The sequence below is a fragment of the Ostrea edulis genome, chromosome 9 (genome assembly GCF_947568905.1).
Source record: "Ostrea edulis chromosome 9, xbOstEdul1.1, whole genome shotgun sequence".
Taxonomy (NCBI): Eukaryota; Metazoa; Mollusca; class Bivalvia; order Ostreida; family Ostreidae; genus Ostrea; species Ostrea edulis.
The window spans coordinates 35,709,683-35,728,603 of NC_079172.1; the positions used below are offsets into that span (position 1 = coordinate 35,709,683).

Below are 18,921 nucleotides of genomic sequence, written 5' to 3' on the forward strand. Positions count from 1 at the left end.
ATTTCTTCAAACAAGATATAAATCATTACGAGATAAAGTAGAGTTGTCCCTTGAAGAATTAGACCCCCTTCTCTCTCAAAGACAGGACACATTGTATGACTAAAACCCTCCTCACTCACTAACAAGTGACATTCAACTTAGGTCTTCTTCTTTTTTTAAATGCAATATACTAGGGCTGTCTAACGCGTTTCTGTGAAAACATTTTAAATGGGTCTAGATCTGCACAATGTATACCAAAATAGTTGTTCTGAAATTCCAAATCCAAAAGAAATTGGGAAATTGCGGTCCTTAAAAATTGCGGAGGGCAAATGATTTCAAATAGTTAATAGTTGTAATAAAAACAGGTCAAAGCTAAATATAATTTAATTTTGATGTGGTAAAATTAACTAATGTTATTTTCTGATGTTTATTTGACGATTAAAGGGGGTATCTAGAAAACACCGCAAGAAATATAGATCTCTGAAAACACCCGAAAATATGACGTCAGCAATCCGAACGGAAGAGTGTTACAATAATAGAATGTTCTGTTTTGTCCTGGGGGGAAACTTCGATAGAGACAAAACCGTAACTGAATATACCCAGGTCGTTGATTACATAGACGATTTTCCGATGTATTGTTCTATTTCGGAGATGCTGTAAGAAGTTTAAGACCACTAAATGTAATGAAAATGTTAAACATTATTATGGAAGCCCACACGTCTAACATGAGGGAAGTCGCGTCTGTGATGTTAACAAATCTTCGGTTTCCAATACCTCACCAGGACAGTGAATGGTATTCTAATGTGTTTGATTTAAGGAGATACCTGAAGTGTGATGTTGGACTAGGAATAGGAAATTATCGCAACGTTATAGTTAATCTGAACTGGACGTCGGGCTGGGCCGTGTGACTTGTATAAACAACTGTACAAAGTATTTATGCTAAAACACAAAGTATTGTGCATTGTCCTCGTATTTGTATATTATCATGGCCTATATCAAAATGTTATGTCACACAATTACCACAGTCGTTATTTTAAACAAAAAATAGCGTGTGTCTTCGAACTTTCTGGACAGCCATCATATTTCGGTGCTAAAGTTCTTTAGTTGTACACTATGAAAAAAAAATGTTCGGACAAAACTTTGAATTTCTGTAACCTTGACGTGTTATAATGACTAGGTGAAGGTCATGGTAATAAATACATCATCATTCTTAAAATCAATGTTGAAAAGAACAGAAATTTAACACTCTAGTCTCGACGCCCCTGATTCTGCCCTAATTGACTTTGAGACATAATGGTTTGATACGCCAAAATGTCATGAATATGCGAGTGGAGAGGTTTTCTACAATAAATAGACCTATGTGGCCTGGACATGATGTTTAGTCATCTGAAAATATAAGGTCCCAATTCACACGTCATTATGAAATACTTTTATGTGGATGGAATGATGGACTACGGAGCGCCAAATTAACATAAATTCAAATAATACGCCGGTTTCGAGATACGTCCGAGTTATTTCCATTTGGAGAACTCTCGTACATAGTAAGGTGCGAAAGAATTTGTTTACACGCGGGAGTGGGACAGATATGCATCACTGTGTAAGTGAATGTACTCAGTAAGTTTCTCATACGCTGTTTGATAACCCGAATTCGACTGATACACAAACTAAGTAAGTAATAAGTATTTAGGGAGTAATTAAATGCATAGAATTCTTATCCTATCACGTTATTTCGCTGGTCATAAGTACCATATCCAAGATATTTCTTGCAAATGACATTGTTTGTACGTTTCCACTTCGGTAAAACATTTCTTTCGATAGTATTTAGTATTTCCCACATTTACATATTTAAAGAAAAGCCGCTTTTAATACATTCATCGTCTTCCTCGTTGGCTGTATATCCACTCTGTCCCACTTAGACATTCAAAGTTCCACTAAATGCACCTCCTATACAGAAGAGTTCGTATCTCGAAACTGGCGTATTGGAGATACATATGTATCTTAAATCATTTGAAGATATCATCAATTGATAAATTAAATCATTGCGCGCATCAATTGATTAGTGAGATTTCGCAATAGTGGATTTCATACGTGCACCAATCTCAAATAATTGTGCGCTATGATTGATTTAATGTGCGCAATAATTAGTTCAATTGATGCGCGTGTCAAGTCGATTATTGCTCGCATCAATGTAGTAAAAATATTGCTCGCGGAAATTGATTTAGAGCTTGGTATAAACGAATTGATGTTTCCTTCAAATCAGTTGATGACATTATTAATTACTTGTTGTATAAGGAATTAGAGCGCACATCATTTTTTTAAGCGATCAACGATTGCGGATATGTTGGATTGAAGATGAAAGGGGAAGATAACGAACAGTGATCAATCTCAAAATAGATGCTCTCTCTAAAAGATTTATTGCAAAACATCAATTGAATTGATGATATTATTAATTCAGTTGAAGAGAGCACTAGTTTAATTATTGCGCGTACCCATTCAATATTGGTGCGCGCAATAATTGAATAATTGCTCTTTTCAATTGAGTAGTAGTGTTCATCAATTCAGTTATTGATGTTATTAATTTACTCGAAGAGACCAACAATTCAATTATTGCGCGCATCAATTCAGCAGAATGATTAATGCTATTGATAATTCAATTAATGCGCGCAATATATTCAGATTTGAAGATATCAATTATTTAAAGAGATCTTTAATTGCATTGTCGCGCACATTAAATGAGTTGATGCTATCTTCAATTTAACAAAAAAAGGTATTGATACTATCTTCAAATTAACACACAAAAAAAAGGGATCTTCAATTATTTCAGCTCCGTAGTGGACATGGTAATTTCAGAATAACCTCCCCTTCTCTCATTGGTAGGAGGAGTACACGATGAGAAAACAGTACATTCAATTTCAACATTGCTTTTTCGCTCATTAATTACTCTGTGATGTATATACTTTGTACGAACTGTACTGGAAGCATCCATAGGCGCTCTGGTCATAGATTATATAAATAAATACTATTTAGAGCTATCGAGGAAATTCGAACTATAATCGTGCCATTTTCCCCACTACATAATGTGGAATTTGGGGGGGGGGGGGTAATTTGTTTTGCTTATTATATACTAATATGCTGTTAAAAAAAATGAATTCCATAAACGTTTGTAAATTGACTTCACCCATAATTCGAATTTCCTCGATAGTTCTATATAGTCTTTATTTTCATTATCCATGACCCGAGTGCCGATGAAATCATCTTATAATTACACTAGAATTGCAATGTTTAACAGTTTTAATGAAAACATACTATAATTACATGAATTACAACATTCAATCAATTGTCCACCCAGAGAACGTTGTGTACCCATCAGAGTTGCTATCTATATTCCCACTGTTACCAGAGGGACCTGTCCGGACGTAGACCGCCGCGCCTTCATCCACGTACACCACTGATGTACCAGTGCTTGAATCCGAGTAGCTGGCGTCACGTGTGTAAATTGAACCGTAAATAATTCCATTGACCAGTAGCTGCGTGTTAAAGTATGATCCTCCATGAGTTCGTATAGTCCACGTAAAGACGTAGAGTCCGGAACGCGGGGCCATGAAGACACCCATGTGATGGTTATAACCGCTTCCCTCATTGGTGAAAATAGCGTCAAATATCAAGGTTCGTAAATGTCCAGGCGTCAAACTGGTGGACATGAACGCAGAGAAAGCGATGGTTCCATTGGTGGAGCGAATTCCTACAAATTTCGTAAACAATTGGTAAAAGACGTATACGGAAATCAATGATGAAGAAGTATTGACTTGCGTTTGTAATTTTATTTGATACCATATATATAGTAATATTAACAAAATGTTTATTTACCCTGTCGCCTGTGCCTCTGTACATTCTTTGGAGTATTTCCTTCTCGGAAAATTAAATCATGAGAACTACTTTTATTTCCCTGCCCTGTCGGATACTTCTTAAATACAGCATATCGTTCCATTGAATCCAGACGTCCTTCACATTCAAGAAGGCGGTGTTCGCTTAGCTTTCTTTGATGTGTCTCAGATTCCAGTCTGGTGGACAGATCTGCGAGGGCGCCCTTTAAGTCCCCATTGTCCCTCTGTAGTTTCTCTACAATGGATTCTAGTTTTTCCACGGTTTTAGATAATTTGAGGACCATTCCAGCAATATCTGGTTCCTCCATCCTGTCGCTGTCGCCCTGTACTTTGGTGAAGCATGTTAGGATTAGCAGATACACTAGGAGTCGTAGCGCCATCTTGTGAATAATGAGGATCTCTGAAGTAAGATCGGACAATATATTGCATTAATTTTTGCTTATCAGCACAGGAGTGATTCCTTTGTTCTATAAAAGCAATCAATTCTTGGAAAATTGTCTTATAATATCAAATGACCTATATATCGCAGATTACAGACCATTTAGCAAGGTCGCGTACCGAAGTTTCCAAATATCAATTCTGAGGACTCCGTGTGAATGAAAGTTTTGCGCCCCCGGATTGTTTCCTGCAGTATTTCTGTATGGAATTGGAAAAAAGGTAAAATTCAAATTTGGTGCAATTATTTATATATTTGCCGCCAATCAGTACACTGATATTTAGGTATTTTTATGATGTTATATTTTATTGTTTTTTGGTTTTTTTTCTTTGTTTTTTATAATTTTTTTTTTTTTTTTTTTTTTTACATATCTCCTGCATGTGAAGACTCCGTTGACATTTTACACAGTAAAGACTTTTACTTCCATTTCCGTAGAAAAGGGGTTTATGTATCTAGTCCAGGGGCTAAGTATGGTGGCTGATTTGTGCCATTTTACATTTGTTGTCATTTCGTCCCGAAATCGGTTTTACGAGTAAACATTTAAGTCTGTTTGACGAGTCCAGGTTTTTTTTTTTATCTGATTCCATTATGAATTTCAAATTAGGAAGTGCTCAGAGTGTATAGAATAGTAAAAAATTCCATTAGTTGACCTCCACATTTGTCCCATTGATAAAACAGTCGTTTAAATGACATTTCCATGTTTTCCTCGGAAAAGTTTCAAAGTTTTGTCCGAATTTTCTGTCCACAACACAAAACAATTTTTATGCCCCCCTTCAAAGAAGAGGGGCATATTGGTTTGCACCTGTCAGTAGGTCGGTAGACTACATGTTGTCCGCTCAATATCTTGAGAACCATTCACTTGATGATAATGATATATCATATTTGGGTTAGTTATGAGTAGAAGAGGACCCCTATTGTTTTTCAGGTCAAAAGGTCAAGGGTCAATCTACTCTGGAGATAGGAATATAATGTCTGCTCAATATCTTGAGAACCCTTTGCTTGAAAGACATCAAATTTGGCACACTGGTACATCCTAAGGATGATTTTGAGGTCATATGGTCAAAGGTCAAGGGTCAAACTGGACATAGGAATATACTGCCCGTTCAATATTTTGAGAACCCTTTGCTTGACAGACATCAAACTTGGTACACTGGTACGTCTTCAGGAGAAGATGACCCCAAATGATTTTGAGGTAACATGGTCAAATGTTAAGGGTTAAACTGGATATTAGAATATACTGTCCGCTCAATATCTTGAGAACCCTTTGCTTGACAGACATCAAACTTGGTACACTGGTACATCTTCAGGAGAAGATGACTCCTATTGATTTTGAGATCACATGGTCAAAGGTCAAGGGTCAAACTTGACATGGGAATATACTGTCTGCTCAGTATCTTGAGAACCCTTTTCTTGAAAGACATCAAACTTGGTACACTGATATGCCTTCAGGAGAAGATGACCTCTATTGATTTTGAGGTCACGTGGTCATAGGTCAATGGTCAAACTGGACATAGGAATATACTGTCTGCTCAGTATCTTAAGAACCCTTTTCTTGACAGACATCAAACTTGGTTCTCTGGTACATCTTCAGTAGAAGATGACCCCTATTGATTTTGAGGTCACATGGTCATGCAAATATTAACACACACACACACACAAATCTGCATGGAGAACAGGGTGTATTTGATAATAATGAATATGGAAATATGATTACTTGGGAAAGCAGAAACAAAACTGGGAACAGAAATAATGTTTAGTTTATCTGATTTGATACATTAAGATATCAGTATTATTGATTTAAAGATATCATACATTTAATTACTTGTATAATGTCATATCACTGATCATAGTAATAGTTTATTATTATTTCTATACGGGATTTGTGAATTCCATTGAAATAAATACACTGTTCAAAGTTACATATACATATATTATCAAAAATACACCGGAAATACCCAAGGTATTGAACATTCAAGCTTTTGAGATCACCACTTGTGAGATACTAATATACATGTATATATGTATTAGTAGGTTATATTAGTATCTCACAAGTGGTAATCTCTAAAGCTTGCAGAAGGTTGAAACTGACTATTCAGAATGACTTACAGGGTTTTATCCAGCATTTAGATGTTACTACCCATTTTATATTTAAGGGGAATTTTTGAGAAATCCAGTCATGAGCTTCCAGGGGGTGGGGATGAGGGACATCCATGGAATATAATATATACAGATTATAACAGCCATATAAATTGATTAATTACTCATTGTATCTATATTGTAAGTCTGACAATTATAGAAAATGACTTAGAATATCAAAAAAATGATTTTTGTTGAAAATTGTTATACAATTTTGTGAAGTTTCTACAAATGATGGGAATTTTTTATCTGTGGAAGGGGAAATATCCATTTGTTGCCAAAGGGGAAAGGTACCTTTTACCGGTAGTAAAAACAACCTAGATAAATCTCTGACTTATGAGAATGATCGGTGGGGAAATAACATATTTAGATAAATTATTGGTTCTGTATAAAAATAATTATGAGTCATTCTAGAAAAAAAAAAGGGGGGGGGGGTATGTTCATAAGATCTATACAAGCTACCCACACTTCATGTGCCTGTGACAATTACCTATGCAGTAGACACAATCCTCGCATATCAGGGGCACACCATAGACACTCCCCATTTAATTTTATAAGTGACGAATCAGTCTACCCATCTATTCTATAAATTCAAAAATATAGGGGTAGTCCTATACTGAACTTATACCCCTTACTGTACAAGTATATAGGGGTAGTCCTATACCGAACGTATACCCCTAATGTACAAGTATATAGGGGTAGTCCTATACCGAACTTATACCCCTTACTGTACAAGTATATAGGGGTAGTCCTATATTGAACTTATACCCCTTACTGTACAAGTATATAGGGGTAGTCCTAAACCGAACTTATACCCCTTACTGTACAAGTATATAGGGGTAGTCCTATACCGAACTTATGCCCCCTTACTGTGCAAGTATATAGGGGTAGTCCTATACCGAACTTATACCCCTTACTGTACAGATAAGACACATTATATAACTTATACACCTCCCCCTGTACAAATAAGACACATTGTAGAACATATACCCCCTCCTTTCTCTCAGACAGGATACATTATACATGTACAACTTAAACCCTTCTCAACCACTAACAGGTGATATTTCAACTGGGTCCTTCTGGCTTGACGTCGGTCTGGGCCATGGGGCTTGTAAATACAACTCTACAAAGTATTCACGCCAAAATACTGTGCATTGTTCTGATTTTTGTGTGAATATATATATACATTGTGTGTGTGTATATATATATATATATATATATATATATATATACACACACACACACATTTTCAAGGCCTATAGAAAGGGTGTGTTTATGGTAACCCTACCGACCCTATATTTTTGTCCCGACCCTAAAAAACGTTATCGGAAAATATATTACCGGTTATTTTCCGGAAATTCCATCTTTTTCCGGGACCAAAACGGCTCTTGCACTACTTTTATAACAATGGCAACTTTCGCCATTGGGGGTTCAGTGAAAACGGCGAGTGTTTTGCCTCTCACCTTCATAAAATGTGCCCACCTGAAAGAGTCAATACGTGTTATATTCCAAAATTCCACGACATTTATAGATATTTTCAATATCATCACTTCAATTTAAAGAACCCGTGGGGTTCAGGGCTAGAATACGTCAGGGCCTCTATACTCCTTGCTTGTCGTAAGAGGTGACTAAATGGGGCAGTCCTTCGGATGAGACCGCAAAAACTGAGGCCCTGTGTCACAGCAGGTGTGGCACGATACAATTTAATCAAATCTTCTCTAACTGTTACACCGGAGAAGGATCTGACAACATAGCATTTGATGTCATCTTATCGACCCCAATCTTATGAATAATTCAATAAATATTCGACCAATAAGAAAGAATCAAAGACCAATCAGGAATCGTTTTACTCAAGCGTAATCTATTCAGATTGTAAGTTCATACAAAATGGCGTCGATCCATGAATAGTTTAAACGAATTCCAAATATCAGCGTTAAAGGAAGAGCAAACTTTAAGGAAGATCTTAGATAGTTTTCATTCATTACCGTTAAAATAAGTTTTCTGTGGCTTTCTAAAAGCGCCCATGGCTACCTCCATTTTCATTCATGTTAGTGAAAGCCGTCATTTCATTGGTCAAATGTGAAAGGTGAAATAACATGACCTCGAACACAATACTGTCATATCCTTCTCCGGTGTAACGGCCAGATAAGATCTGATCTTAACTGACTGCTAAAAGGCCGTAAGCACCGAGCATTAGTAGGCCTACGATTTGCAGCCTTTGAACACCTGCATTGGTGACGTCTCCATATGAGTGAAAAATTCTCAGGTGATACGTTAAATGTAACAAACAAACCAACTAAAGAACAATAAATGTAAAGTTGTGGGGAAATTGCACGATTTAACTCCATCCCATCCTCGGAAACCCACGGCTGATTACGCTTCATTCCTCTGTCCATCACCCATAGGTCCATACTACTCGCTCGTTCTCGTGAATAAATATTGTCCAATCAAAGTAATCGTTATAGTTACGGAACTCTTCTGTTTTTAAAGGTAACATTAACATACCTTTGCTATCACAACAATTGTATACCAATTGTACTGAAAGTGTCCAGTAAACTGATTGGACAAATTCGCTCGGGGTATACTATGAGCGCCTAATCAAATTGTCTCATTAATTATTCTTGAGAACGAGCGAGTAGGAATGAATGGACCCACGGGTGATGGAGAGAGGAACGAAAGCTAATCAACCGTGGGTTTCCGACGATAACTCCATCCTAGCAGTTGGTGAAGTTGTTGAAAACTGTTGAGATATGCGCGAAGTTGTTGAAAACTGCTATGCAACAAGAACACAAATAACAATACACTAAATAGCAAAACAAAAAATCCAACCTACCGACCCTACATTTTATCAATAGGTTACCGTAAACACTCATATATCTCTGGCCTTAACAGAAAAACCAGCATGTGTCTGTGAACTTTTAGGAGAACCCTCATATTTCAGTGTGGAAGTTCTTTAGTTGGTAAAAATGTTGAATTTCTGTGATCTTGTCGTGTTTAGATAACTTTAGGTGAAGGTCATGTTACTAAATACATAATCATTCTTGCAGTCTTTGTTGAAAAGATATGGTGTGGACGGAAACTTTACACTAAATCTCGGTGCCCCTGATATTGACCCCACTTGACTTTGAGGCATACGGGTTTAATTGTTACACGAAAATGCCATGAGCAGCCTTTGAATTGACTCGAGAGGTTCTCTGCAATAAAAATGTGGCGTGGACATGTTAATGCATCTGAGAAAACAAGATCCCACTTTACATGTCATTATCACATATTCCTAGGCAGAATGGTGGACAATGGAGTGTCAAATTAATATAAAATCAAATAATTAGATTATTTCGCTCTTTATGCTCTCATCAATTGAATTGATGCGCCCATCTTCTCAATTAGTACCCGCAATAATTGATTTGATGTTCGCATAAATTCAATAGATGCGCGCATCAAATCAATTATTGGTCTCATCAATTCAATTGATGCACGCATCAATGTGGTAGAATTAATCCTCTAGAATATTAATTTATAGCTAGATATGAATTATTTGATGATGTCTTTAATTCAACTGAAGATATCTTTATTCATTTACAACGATATTGTATATAAGTAATTAATGTACGTATTAGGTCTTTCAAACAGAGCGGTAATTCAATTTAAGAGATCAATAATTCAATTGTGGATATGTCGAATTGAAGATATAGTTGATCTTTCTAAAATAATGTTTGCGTGCAATCCATTTAATGGACAATATGATTAATTAGATTAAAGAGAGAATTAATTGAATTGATGCGCGCTATAATCCATTAAAAGAGCAATAATTGAATTGTTGTTCTCTTCAATTGAATTGTAGTGCGCATCAATTCACTTCTTGATATCATTAATTTATTTTTACCACAGCGGCACAATTCAGTTATTGTGCGTATAATGCGTGCAATAATTCAGAATTGAAGATATAATAGAGATCTTCAATTGAATTGTTCCGCGTATTAAATGAATTAATGCTATCTTCAAATGATTAAAGGTATCTTTAATTATTTAAGTTTATTTTAATTGGGCGCTCCACAGACACGGTAATTCCATAGTATCCTACCCTTCTCTCGTTGGCGGTAGTTATACATGAAGGGGAGATGGGGATACATTCAACCCTAACAAGGATTTTCGCTCATTGATTACTGTGTAATGTAGATTCCTGGTATAGTGGAAGCATCTTATAATCACGCTACAACAGCGAATCTTCTCAGTTTTAATGAAATCTACTATAATTTACATTAATGATAACATTCAATCAATTGTCCACCCAGAGAATGTTGTGTACCCATCAGAGCTGCTAACTATACTCCCACTGTTACCAGAGGGACCTGTCCGGATGTAGACCGCCGCGCCTTCAGCCACGTACACCACTGATGCACCCGTGCTCGAATCCGAGTAGCTGGGATCGCGTGTGTAAATTGACCCGTAAATAATTCCATTAACCAGTAGCTGCGTGTTCAAGACTGCTCCTCCATTACCTCGTATTGTCCACGTGAAGACGTAGAGACCAGAACGCGGGGCCATGAAGACACCCATATGATGGTTATAACCGCTTCCCTCATTGGTGAAAATAGCGTCAAATATCAAGGTTCGTAAATGTCCAGGCGTCAAACCGGTGGACATGAACGCAGAGAAAGCTATGGTTCCATGGGTGGAGCGAATTCCTAGAAATTTCGTAAACAAATGGTAAAAGACGGATGCGGAAATCTGTAATGAATAAGTGATGACTTGCGTTTGTAATTTTATTTGATACCATAATATATATATTATATAGTAATATTAACAAAATGTTTATTTACCCTGTCGTCTGCGCCTCTGTACATTCTTTGGAGTATTTCCTTCTCGGAAAATTAAATCACCAGTGCGACTTTTATTTCCCTGCCCTGTCGGATACTTCTTAAAAACAGCATGTTGTTTCACTGAATCCAGGCGTCCTTCACATTCAAGAAGGCGGTGTTCGATTAGCTTTCTTTGGTGTGTCTCAGCTTCCAGTCTGGTGGACAGATCTGCGAGGGCGCCCTTTAAGTCCACATTGTCACTCTGTAGTTTCTCTACAATGGATTCCAGTTTTTCCACGGTTTTAGATAATTCAAGGACCATTCCAGCAATTTCCGGTTCCTCCATCCTGTCCCCCTTTACTTTGGTGAAGCATGTTAAGATTAGCAGATACACTAGGAGACGTAGCGCCATCTTGTGAATAATGAAGATCTCTGAAGTAAGATCGGACAATATATTGCATTAGTTTTTGCTTATCAGCATAGGAGTGATTCCTTTGTTCTATAAACGCAATCAATTCTTGGAAAATTGTCTTATAATATCAAATGACCTATATATCGCAGATTACTGACCAATTAGCAAGGTCGCGTACCAAAATATCAATTCTGAGGATTTCATGTGAATAGAACTTTTGCGCCCCCGGATTGTTTCCTGCAGTGTTTTTGTATGGAATTGGAAAAAGAGTAAAATTCGAATTTGGTGCAATTATTTATATACTTGACGACGTTGATTCCATCAGTACACTGTTATTTAGGTATTTTTGTGTTATTGTTGTTTTGTGTTGTTGTTGTTTTTTTCATTGTAATTATTATTATTTTTTTTTTTTTTTTTTTTTTTTTTACATATCTCCTTCATATGAAGACTTCATTGACATTTTCACGGTAAAGACTTTACTATCGTTTTCGTAGAAGAAGTGTTTATGTACATGTTTCGTTTATTTCATTTGTTGATTGTGGGAGGTTCCTTGTTAATGATAAAATAGGTTCTGGGCTCTGGGCTGCGGTCAAGATCATAGCGGGTAGTCTAGGGGTTTAGTATGGTGGCTGACTGTGCCATTTTACATTTGTTGTCATTTCGTCCCGAAAATTCGCTAAATATAGGTTTTACGAGTACATATAAATATATAAGTCTGTGTGACGAACGTCCAGGATTTCTATCAGATTCCATTATGAATTTCAAATTACTAAGTGCTCCGAGTGTATATAATAGAGAAAAATTCCATTAACTGATTCCTACATTTGTCCCATATGATAAAACAGTCGTCTAAATGACATTTCCGTGTCTTCCTCGAAAAAGTTTCAAAGTTTGTTCGAATTTTCCCTGCACAACACAAAACAACTTTTTTCCAATTGTCCTAAATACAAATTACACGCTCGAAAATTAATTCGTAATCTTCTCACCAAATTACCATGGTAAATTCAGGACACTGAATTAAATATTTTTTTCATAATTGGAAAACGTATGTCATGGCAACAAGATACATGTATTATCATGGGCGTATTATCTCCTATACACGGCATATTGCGACTTATATCTCATTTGTGCACAGGAAATACTTTTTGGAAAAGGTTCATTGTAGTCTTTCGTTGAATCATGACTACTGGTTCAATATCTGGTATTTTCTGTGTCACAATATAGGTTTTATAATATACCCTGTGTTACACAATTATACCAAAGCAAGATTAGATTCGATAAAAAGATAAAGAATGGATATTTTCAAAATGTATATACATATTTACCTGTGTACCTTGTGTCCTTGTACAAGAGTACTTAGTCTTCCTCCTTATTTTTCTCCCCGAAAACCTGGCTATATAGCTCCACACCACCCCTTGAAAACCTGGTTAAGTAGAATCACCCCCCCCCCCCCCCCCCAACTGGCTAAAATATCAAATTGTCTCCCATTTCATATGCAAATATTAACACACACACACACACACACACACACACACACACACACAAATCTTGAAAACAGGGTGTATTTGATAATAATGAATATGGAAGATATGATTACTTGGGAAAGCAGAAACAAAACTGGGAACAGAAATAATGTTTAGTTTATCTGATTTGATACATTAAGATATCAGTATTATTGATATAAAGATGTCATACATTTAATTACTTGTTTAGTGTATGATGTTATATCACTGCTCATAATAATAGTCTATAATAATTGGTGCTATGACATTTAACTCATAATAACAGTCTATAATGATCGGTGCTATGACATTTAACGGTTTCTATGCGAGATTTGTGTATTCCATTGAAATGGAAACACTAAAGTTACACATTTTATCAAAAATACACCGGAAATACCCAAAGTATTGAACATTAAAAAATACAGGAGGGGGGCACGGGAAGTCCTGTGCAGCACCTTTTGTTACATACCGTGGTATTTATGAAGCAATCAGTTACAAATACTACAACACCTGAAGTGTGGATAGCGTGTATAGATCTTCTGTACATACACCCCTTCTAGAATGATTCGAAATTATTTTTTTTTACAGAACCAATACTTATCCAAGACTTGTTATTTCGCCTACCGATCATCCTCATAAGTCGTTCTGAATAGTCAGTTTCTACCTTCTGTAAGCTTTTGAGATCACCACTTGTGAGATACTAATAATGTATCAGCGTTAAAGGAAGAGCAAAGGAAAATCTTAGATATTGTACATCCATTACCGTTAAAATATGTTTTCTGTGGCTTTTTAAAATCGCCCGTAGCTACTGCCATCTTCTTTCATGTTAGTGAAAGCAATCATTTCATTGGTCTAGTGTGAAAGGTGAAATAACATGACCTCAAACACAACCCTGTCATATCGTTCTCCGGTGTAACGGTCAGAGAAGATCTAATTTTACCTAAATTGGGCACAATAAAGATCCCTCCCTGCTCAAAGGCCGTAAGCACCGAGCATTATGAGGCCTAAGATTTGGAGCCCTTGAATACCGGCAATGGTGACATCTCCATATGAGTGAAAAATTCTCGGGTGAGACGTTAAACGTAACAAACAAATCAACTAAAGAACAATAAATATAACGTTGTGGGGGAAATTGCACGAGATAACTCCATCCTAGCAGTTGGTGAAGTTGTGGAAAACTGATATGCAAGAAGAACACAAATGATAATAAATACACTAAATAACAAACAAAAAAAGTGCGTCCTACCAACCCTACATTTTTTCAGTAGCTTACCGTAAACACACATATATTTTTGGCCTCAACAAAAAAACAGCATGTGTCCATGAAAATTTATGAGAACGTACCTCATATTTCATTATGGAAGTTCTTTAGCTGCACTCTACGAAATATTAGTTGGTAAAACATTGAATTTCTGTGACCTTGTCCTATTTAGATGACTTTAGGTGAAGGTCATGGTACTAAATTCATAATAATTCATGCAGTCCATGTTGAAAAGACATGGCTTGGACAGAAACTTTACACTACGTTTTCTGCGATAAAAATGTGTTGTGGAAAATGGAGCGCCAAATTAACATAAACTCAAATAATTTAATTATTTCGCACATTATTTAATTGATGCGCGCATTAAATCAATTATTCCGCGCATCATTGTGGTAGAAATAATGCTCTAGAATATTAATTTATAGTTAGATATGAATTATTTGATGATATCTTTAATCTAACTGAAGATATCGTTAATCATTTACAACGATATTTTATAAGTAATTAATGCATGCATCGATTCTTTCAAAGAGAGCAGTAACTCAATTTAAGACAACAATAATTCAATTGTGGATATGCTGAATAAAAGATATCTCTAATTAGATAGTTTCTCTCTCTAAAAGAATGATTGTGTACATCCATTTATATGACGATATTATCAACTCAATTGAAGAGAACAGTAATTGAATTGATGCGCGTTATAATCCATTAAGAGAACAATATCATTCAATTTCTCTGCACATTGATTGAATTGATGCGCGCAATAAATGAATCATTGCTCTCTTCAATCGAATCGTTGCGTACATCAATTAAATTGTTGTTCTCTTCAGTTGAATAGTAGCGCGCATCAATTCACTTCTTGATATCATTAATTTATTTGAAGAGCACCACAATTCAATTATTGCGCGCATCAATTTAGCAAAATAATTCATGCTATCAATAATTCAATTAATGCGCACAATAATTCAGAATTAACCATTAATCATTCAAAGAGATCTTTAATGGAATTGTTGACCGCATTAAATGAAATGACACTATATTCAAATAATTAAAGGTATCTTCAATCATTTGAATTTATATTAATTTGACGCTACATAGTGGACACGGTACTATCAGAGTAACACCCTTCTCTCATTGGCTGTAGGTATACATGATGGGAGGGGGGGGGGGTTACATTCAATCTCGACATTGATTTTTCGCTCATTAATTACTGTATAACGTAGATTTCTGATGTACAACCTGCAGTGGAAACACCTTACAATTACACTACAACTGAGACGTTTCACGGTTTTAATGAAAGCATACTATAATTACATTAGTTAATTACAACATTTAATCAATTGTCCACCCCGAGAATGTTGTGTATCCATCATAGCTGCTGATTATACTCCCACTGTTACCAGTGGGACCTGTCCGGACGTAGACCGCCGCGCCTTCAGCCACGTACACCACTGCCGTACCTGAGTTCGAATTCGCGTAGTAGTAATCATGTGTGTAGATTGAACCGTGTATAATTCCATTGACCAGTAGTTGTGTGTTGAAGTATGATCCTCCATTAGCTCGTATTGTCCAGGTGAAGACGAAGAGACCAGAGCGCGGAGCAGTGAAGACGCCCATGTGGTGGTTGTAACCGCTTCCCTCATTGGTGAAAATAGCGTCAAATATCAAGGTTCGTAAATGGCCGGGGGACAAATTGGTGGACATGAACGCGGAGAAAGCGATGGTGCCATTGGTGGAGCGAATTCCTGCAAATTTCGTAAACAAGTGGTGAAATCAGTAACGCATAAGTGATGACTTGCGTTTGTAATTTTAATTGATACTATATATAGTAATGCTAACAAAATGTTTATTTACCCTGTCGCCTGTGCCTCTGTACATTCTTTGGAGTATTTCCTTCTCGGAAAATTAAATCATGAGAACTACTTTTATTTCCCTGTCCTGTCGGATACTTCTTAAAAACAGCATGTCGTTCCACTGAATCCAGACGTCCTTCACATTCAAGAAGGCGGTGTTCGATTAGCTTTCTTTGATGTGTCTCAGCTTCCAGTCTGGTGGACAGATCTGCGATGGCGCCCTTTAAGTCCCCATTGTCCCTCTGTAGTTTCTCTACAATGGATTCCAGTTTTCCCACGGTTTATATAATTCAAGGACCATTCCAGCAATTTCCGGTTCCTCCATCCTGTCCCCCTTTACTTTGGTGAAGCATGTTAAGATTAGCAGATACACTAGGAGACGTAGCGCCATCTTGTGAATAATGAGGATCTCTGAAGTAAGATCGGACAATATATCGCATTAGTTCTCTCTTATCAGCACAGAAGTTATTCCTGTGCTCTATAAATGCAATCGATTCTTGGGAAATTGTCTTATACTATCAAATAACCTAAATGAAAGGTGAAGATAACAAACGGTGATCAATCTCATAACTCGTATAATATAAAACTTATACGGTACCAATTTGGATGCACCAGATGCGCATTTCGACAAATAATGTCTCTTCATTGATGCTCAACCGAAATGTTTGAAATCCGAAATAACATTGAAGAGCAATAGAAAATAGTAGTTGGACAAACACGGACCCCTGAGCACTCCAAAGGTGGGATCAGGTGCCCAGGAGGAGTAAGCGTCCCCTGTTGACAGGTCACACTCACCATAAGCCCCACATCCCGATCAGGCAAACGGAGTAATCCGTAGCCAAAATCAGTGCGCCAAGAACAGTCCAACAATCGGCATGAAACACGCTAGACAGCACCTGACCCGAAGACTATGTCGCTACAACGACCAGAGAACTTGCATAATGTTGACTTTAAACGAGACTGTTGAAACCCCTGTACTTTCAACTTGTTTGCATGCCTCGATTTAAAAACTTACCATATGCAGAACAAGTTCTTGCGTGTTGAATGAGTTGAGAGATATAAACACCATATGCAGGTGATAATGGAATATTACTACAGTTGACGGTGGAGAAATTAAAATAATCCCGCTTGTCATAAAGTTGAGTTGTTAGTTTGCCGTTTATAATTATCTACTTTCAATAAAATATCTAAGTATGAAACAGAAGTGGATGACTCTCCAGTGTCAGTGTCTTTTACTTTGAGCGCACAGGGATATAACGAATTGACATATAAATGACAGTTATTATTGTTGATAGATAAAACGTCAGCGATATATTTAATTGTTGAATTGAAGGCCACAGCAAGAGATATTTTACTTCTCACGTAGAAGTTTTTGAATAAATTTTGCTTCATAGAAGTATAAAAACAGGTCAGCTAACAAAGGAGCACAATTCGTTCCCATGGGATTTCCAACAGAGTGTTGGAAGACCTGATCACCAAAGACCACAGAGATATTGTCAATGAGGAACTCTTATCATGTTTTTTTTAAAATTTCAACTTCAGAGTACTTGTGCATGGAATCAGAGTGGTGTTTAACAAAGTAATTTTTTGGATGACTGATCACAAGATATGAATATTTCCGTTTCCCCTTTTCTTTAAAAGAAGCAACTGTCTATGATATCAAGAAGTCTAGTCTTTAATATATCGTGAGGAATGGTCGTGTAAAGTGTTGAAAAGTCATAGGTTCTGATGTTGTTGATTTGAGAAAAGTTTTGCGATTTCAAGTTTACTAAAACTTCTTAAGAAATTTTTAGAATCCACATTTGATTTACACCACTTCTGGAATATATAGTCGCACAGTAAATTTGAAGTTTCTCCTTCACAGCTGATGATATTTTCGTGAGGAGCAAAGATAGCACTTACTGGATCCTGAAATGTATCTTTCTTTATAAGGGTATTTATGTAGTTTAGGAATCCAGTATAGGTACGGTAACTCATGTTCATCCGACCCATTGACTGGGATATTAAATGTGTCTAAAACTGAAGCCTGGTTTTGAAGAATTTCATCTTTTGAAAGGGCAGCTGGAGTATAAGTACGATTACCAAAAGTGGAATCAATGCCAAGTTCGTTTAAAACACAATTGTGATAATGAGCCTTACAAACGAAGACAATGTTGTTACAAGCTTGGTCAGCTGGAACCAAAACATATTCCTCATGCAACCCATGATCTACATTGTAATTCTTTTATCACTTCTGGTTTACTAAACACAGAAGGATAGATGGTACTCACTTTTGTTTTAATATGTATAATGCGGGATTTTGATATTCCTCGTATACTTTTAATCCATTCTGACAATGTATCAAGTTCTTCTTTTTCATATTTAGTCCATCGTCTGGCATAATCTTCGATAGAATTCATAATAGAGATGAAGTTCTGTCGCCATTGAAAGACCGAGGTTCTCTGTACTTAGGACCTTTTAAAATAAGTGATTTGAAGTCCTCATTTTCAGCTCTATCAACATCACCAGTAATGACATGTCCAGCTGGACTATAGTTGAAAGAAGATGAAGAACAATTAGAACACGTAAGTGGATTAAGTATAAGATGGTCTATATCTAGGCAGTGTAAAGTTTGTTTATATTTTAAAAGTTTGGATGCAACAGTAGAAGTATATTTGTC

The 18,921-nt window shown here is 36.5% G+C and overlaps 3 protein-coding genes across 3 annotated transcripts; all 3 read right to left on the minus strand.

The window, feature by feature from the left end:
- Positions 1 to 3,222: 3,222 nt before the first annotated feature.
- Positions 3,223 to 4,243, minus strand: LOC125657621 (uncharacterized). The gene is made up of 2 exons (XM_048888318.2): positions 3,847 to 4,243; positions 3,223 to 3,721 (listed from the first exon to the last, which is right to left on the minus strand). Exons 1-2 carry the CDS (start codon positions 4,241 to 4,243, stop codon positions 3,309 to 3,311), a joined length of 810 nt encoding a protein of 269 aa, XP_048744275.2. The 3' UTR covers positions 3,223 to 3,308.
- Positions 4,244 to 10,655: 6,412 nt separating this feature from the next.
- Positions 10,656 to 11,722, minus strand: LOC125668289 (uncharacterized). The gene is made up of 2 exons (XM_048902222.2): positions 11,256 to 11,722; positions 10,656 to 11,120 (listed from the first exon to the last, which is right to left on the minus strand). Exons 1-2 carry the CDS (start codon positions 11,644 to 11,646, stop codon positions 10,708 to 10,710), a joined length of 804 nt encoding a protein of 267 aa, XP_048758179.2. The 5' UTR covers positions 11,647 to 11,722; the 3' UTR covers positions 10,656 to 10,707.
- Positions 11,723 to 15,685: 3,963 nt separating this feature from the next.
- Positions 15,686 to 16,543, minus strand: LOC125668294 (caprin-2-like; the record flags this gene model as incomplete). The annotated part of the gene is made up of 2 exons (XM_048902237.2): positions 15,686 to 16,154; positions 16,264 to 16,543. Coding segments are annotated over 2 exons (693 nt in total), but the record flags the coding sequence as incomplete, so codon positions are not given.
- Positions 16,544 to 18,921: the final 2,378 nt, after the last annotated feature.

What these genes read in the sequence shown, in the direction of transcription:
- LOC125657621 (XM_048888318.2), bottom strand. Translation starts at nt 4,243, where the DNA reads ATGGCGCTACGACTCCTAGTGTATCTGCTAATCCTAACATGCTTCACC. An exon ending in ACAGAGGCACAGGCGACAGG is followed by an intron (nt 3,722 to 3,846) that starts GTAAATAAACAT and finishes CGAAATTTGTAG; the next exon opens with GAATTCGCTCCACCAATGGA.
- LOC125668289 (XM_048902222.2), bottom strand. Translation starts at nt 11,646, where the DNA reads ATGGCGCTACGTCTCCTAGTGTATCTGCTAATCTTAACATGCTTCACC. An exon ending in ACAGAGGCGCAGACGACAGG is followed by an intron (nt 11,121 to 11,255) that starts GTAAATAAACAT and finishes CGAAATTTCTAG; the next exon opens with GAATTCGCTCCACCCATGGA.